The sequence below is a fragment of the Cystoisospora suis genome, assembly GCF_002600585.1.
Source record: "Cystoisospora suis strain Wien I chromosome Unknown contig_8618, whole genome shotgun sequence".
In the NCBI taxonomy this organism is placed as follows: domain Eukaryota; phylum Apicomplexa; class Conoidasida; order Eucoccidiorida; family Sarcocystidae; genus Cystoisospora; species Cystoisospora suis.
This window is the reverse complement of record NW_027161396.1, coordinates 1-4,407: the sequence shown is the minus strand read 5'-3', so window position 1 is coordinate 4,407 and position 4,407 is coordinate 1. Positions and strand designations below refer to the sequence as shown.

At 43.2% G+C, this 4,407-nt stretch overlaps 1 protein-coding gene across 1 annotated transcript; it reads right to left on the bottom strand.

The window, feature by feature from the left end:
* Positions 1 to 1,089: 1,089 nt before the first annotated feature.
* On the bottom strand, positions 1,090 to 4,403 carry CSUI_010859 (uncharacterized protein). The gene is made up of 3 exons (XM_068070960.1): positions 3,370 to 4,403; positions 2,381 to 2,456; positions 1,090 to 1,402 (listed from the first exon to the last, which is right to left on the bottom strand). The coding sequence occupies exons 1-3, from the start codon at positions 4,281 to 4,283 to the stop codon at positions 1,265 to 1,267; spliced, it is 1,128 nt and encodes a 375-aa protein (XP_067917063.1). The 5' UTR covers positions 4,284 to 4,403; the 3' UTR covers positions 1,090 to 1,264.
* Positions 4,404 to 4,407: the final 4 nt, after the last annotated feature.

Here is a 4,407-nt window from a genome sequence, read left to right as displayed (position 1 = left end):
AGAAAGGATCGCTTCTGAAAAGAGCAAGACCGCAAGAGACACAAATGGCAAATAAGAAGAAAAAACAAAAAGAAAACTGTACATTAACACTAAGAGAGACACAACAGAAAGAAAGAAAGAAGGGAAAGAGAGAGAGAATGTCTACGGGCCTAGAGACCTCGAGGCAACATGCGAAGAAAAAGAACGAGAAGAAATTAGTTTCACACGCCATTCTTCTTATTCTTCTTGTTCATCCTCTTTTACCGCCTTCTCACCTCCTCTACTGTATATAGTGAGTCTCCTTTTAAATATTCAAACTACGATGTCTACTACCACTACTACAACTAGCGCCAGTGCATTAATCACCCCCGCTAAGACGCAGCTCAGTCTCTCTCTCTCTCTCTCCGGGTGTATGTACACCTCAATGTAAACATTTCTTATCTTGGCCTTCTTCTTACGACGTGAAGGGTAACTTGGAGCAGATGCAGACTGGTATTCCTCCTCCTATTCTTACTCTTCTCTAAGAAGAAGAGAAAGACAGACGACCTTGATGTAGGCGCTCTCAAGTCATATCAAACCGTCTAGACCTCTCTTTCTTTCTTTCCTTCTTAGGTACTTCCCCTCTTGATCCTTCATCTCTTTCTCCTTTAGCTTTACGTCTATCTCTCCATCCAAACCACATCTCCTCTCTCTTTCTCTTTCTTTCTTTCTTTCTTTCTCTGTTTCTCTGCCTTCTCTCTATCTGGGGCTTTCTAGAGTCTTGCCAATGAAATGTATGAAGAAGAAAAGAAAAGAAAGAAACACTGAGCTTGCTTGCTCGATTCGCAAGAAGAAAAAATTCCCCCTCCTCTCATCTTTCTTCTACCTCAAGAAGAAAGAGAAGAAGTCATACAGACAAGAAAAGAGAAAGAAAAGAAAAGCACGCGGCAAGAGCAACATGCCTCTATTATGAAGCAAGAGACACATCAAACCTACATACAAAGATTGAACCTAGACTAAAGATAAATACATTAAAGATAGATAGATAGATCGATTAAAGATAGATAGATAGATTAAAGATAGACTTATGTGCGAGAGGGAAAGAGAGAGAGAAAGATGAAGATGAAGAAAAGCAAGACAGAGAAGAGAAGAGAAGAAAGCCCAAAGAAGGACATGAAGGTAGAAGGACAAAACACAAATGAAGGAGAAGAGTGCTAAGCACAAGAAGAAGAAGAGGATAGAGAGTGAAGAAGAAGAGAAGAAGAAGAAAGACCTTTTCTTTTTTCCTCTTTTTACGAGGTTCCTCTTACTTGCCAGGTAGAATAAGCTTGGCAAAGTGTATCCACCCTCTACTCATGTTTACATCTAGATTCAAGACAAGATCCTCCACAGACAACAAGCCATTCACGGACTTCCTCGCAAAATGACGAATACGCTGACGAAACTGCGAAAGGAAAGAAAGATAGAGAAAGACAGAGAGAAAGAAAAAGAAAGAGTGAGGACCAAAGAAGCGACCCAGACTCGACTTCCAAGACATAACACTCTATTCTACAGACGAGAAAACGCAGTACGGACATAGATAGATAGATAGATAAATAGATACATAGACTATAGAAAGATAGATTGAGGATAGATAGATAGATTGAGGATAGATAGATAGATTGAGGATAGACAGATTAAAGATAGATAGTTGAAAGGTAGTTAGGGATTCTTGTAGAATTGTGTGAATAGGCAGAGACGAGCATTCACTCATAGAGACTGTATGTGCATAAGTAGCAACAAAGAGAGGAGAAGAAGAAGAAAGGTGATCGAAAAGGAAGAAGAAGAAGAAAGAGACTGGGGAGGGGTCTGGGGTGAATTCGTACATGTAGCTCTCTTACGGTGTCTTTTCTTTGTGTCGATACACAAGCAAATCGAGTCTCTGTGTGTCGATTGCCTGCTTCCCTCCTCCCCTCTTTCTTCCCTTGTTCTCCCCCATGCCTAAAAATATGACATTCCTCTATCGACGCCACATGAAGTTCTCTCTGTAGTCTTTCTGACTGCCGTAGAAATTCTCTTCAAGCCAACTCGAGGTATGCTGCCGATCTGCCTTCTATAGCAACTGAAAAAGCTATCCTTTTCTCCCCTGTCTTTTCTTCTGTCGCGTCTTCTTGTCTTTTCTCTATTCCAAGAAGGCGGGGAGCAAGAAGAAGAAGAAGAAAAAGAAAGATGAAGAAAGATTTGTGAAAGAGAAGAAGATCTCTTCCCATCGACCTCAGTGAAAAGAGATAGAGATGGACTAGACTGATGTGCATACGGAGTTTCTCCAACTGAGAGAGAGAGAAAGAGAGAAAGAAAGTCAGCAGAGAAATGTATAAGATCAAGGAATCCATTATACGTAAGGCTACGTCTTATAGACTTTCTATCTTTCTTTCTTTCTTACCGCCTGGGCATTCGAACGGTGTCTCGCCTTCTCTTCCGGTGTACGTCCACCTGCCACTTCTCCCCAGTAGATAATCCTACACACAAGAAGAAGAAGGAGAAGAAGAAAGGAAACGGAGTAGCTCGACACCTTCCTCTTCTTCAAGAAAGATAGATGCCTTTACTGTATGGATAGGGAGAGGGAAGGGTCGAAAGGTAACCATACGAAAGAGCTTCACATATCTAAATCGCAGGACAAGCGCTGTCTCTTTTTCTTTCTTCTCGACAGGAAAGAAAGAGATAGGAAAGAATGAGAGAGAAGGAAGAAATGCAGTGTTTCGCTCACTCTTAAACCGACGTTCTTCTCTCTCTCTCTTTCTGGAGGAGAAGAAGAGGGGAAAGACATCTTTTTTCTTCCTTGCCATGAAAGAAAGATAGATGAACTTTTTCTCTCTCGCTTAGGTAGAGTAAGGACTGGATGACATCTTACCTTGTTTCTTCGTCTTCTCTCTTTATATGAAACAGACAGGTTCCTCCTATCGAACATATTCTCTACATTTCCTACCTTCTCCGTCTTCTCCAACTGCGCCTTCAGCATGTGTCTTTTCCTTTCCGTTCTCTCTCCCTATAGACTGGACCTCTTCACTCTCTTCACCCCCAAGCTCGCCTCCCTCCTACACCTTTCTCACGCACTTACCCTCTACCTCGACTCCATACATCTCTATCTATCTATTTGTATCTATTGTGTGATGTATATCTATCTAGTGATATACATGTAGACATACATATATGTCTATATAAATCCAATTATATATACAGAGAGAGGAACATACATCTATGTGTGCATATATACATATCTCCAGTATCCGATCAAATCCCTTCTTCTCTCTTTTAATCTCCCCGCCCTTGGCTCCCTCTCCCCTCCCCCGTCCTGTGCATTGTATCTCCTTCTTCTTTATCTTCTTCTTCTTCTCCTATTTGTACGTATGGTGTAGAGGGTCTGGAGCGTACCTATAGTCATATCCATCTTCAGCAGGGACGTGAGGGCCGTAGAGAAGAGCCACGCCATAGCGATTAGGGTGGGGAAGCTGAAGGGGAGTTGTCCTTAGGGTGTGCATGAGTTCTCTCTTTCTCGTTGATTCAAAGAGCTGTTCCGCTTCTCTTCGTAATTCCTCGATCTCCTGGAGTCGATCTAGCGTCGTTACAGCTTGCTGCGAGGAGGAGGATTTCCCATCGATCTTCGTTCTTCTTCTCCGGCGACGACTTGTACTCCAGGGAGAAGAAGATGAAGAGAAGGGTGAAGAAGCAGAAGATGAAGAAGTAAAGGGAGAACAAGCAGGAGAAGAAGAGGCCGGGGAAGCGCTAGCGGTCATCCAAGCAGAGAAGGATAGGCACGCTTGGCTAGCTGTAGTACTTCGAAGTCTCTTCTCACTAGGAGGAACGAGAACCGGTGGCTTCGTGAAAGAAGAAGAGGAAGAAGAGAAAGAGAAAGAAGAAGATGAGGAGGAGGACGAGGAGGAGGAGGAAGAGGAGAGATGCAAACAGGTTTCTTCTTCTTCTTCTCTCGGATGGTCCCTTCCATGAGGGTGTTGCTTTGCCTCCGGTCTTGTCAAAATGTCGGGTCTCTCCTGAGGGAGGTCATTTCCCTCACTACGTTGTTCTTCTTCTTTCTTTGCGGTGTCTTTCTCTTTTTCTTCTTTGGTCGCTTCATTTGCTGGTTCTTCTAGTGTACATACACCGGAGTCTTCTTCTTCTACTACTACTATTGTGTCTTTCGCCTTGTGCGTACAGCCTCTCGTTCCCTTGCTTCTTCTTCCTTCTCCTTCTCTTCCTGTATCAGAAGACGAAGAGGCTCGACCTCCTGCCGTTCTCCGTCTCTTTGACTGAGGCTGTGTTTCTCCCTCCTCCTCTTCTTCTCCATCCATCTCTTCATCCCCACCTTCTTCTCCTCCTCCTATGGTTCTTTCCTGGAGATTCTTCTTAGCATTGCCTTCTTTTTTCTCTTCATCTTCTTTCTTCTTCTTCTCTTGTTCTTTTTCTTTCGTCTCT

Coding starts and splice junctions, on each gene's coding strand:
- CSUI_010859 (XM_068070960.1), bottom strand. CDS start 4,283: ATGGATGGAGAAGAAGAGGAGGAGGGAGAAACACAGCCTCAGTCAAAG. Junction 2,457..3,369: donor GAAGATGGATATGACTATAG/GTACGCTCCAGA, acceptor TCTTGTGTGTAG/GATTATCTACTGGGGAGAAG. Junction 1,403..2,380: donor ACCGTTCGAATGCCCAGGCG/GTAAGAAAGAAA, acceptor TTCCTTTCGCAG/TTTCGTCAGCGTATTCGTCA.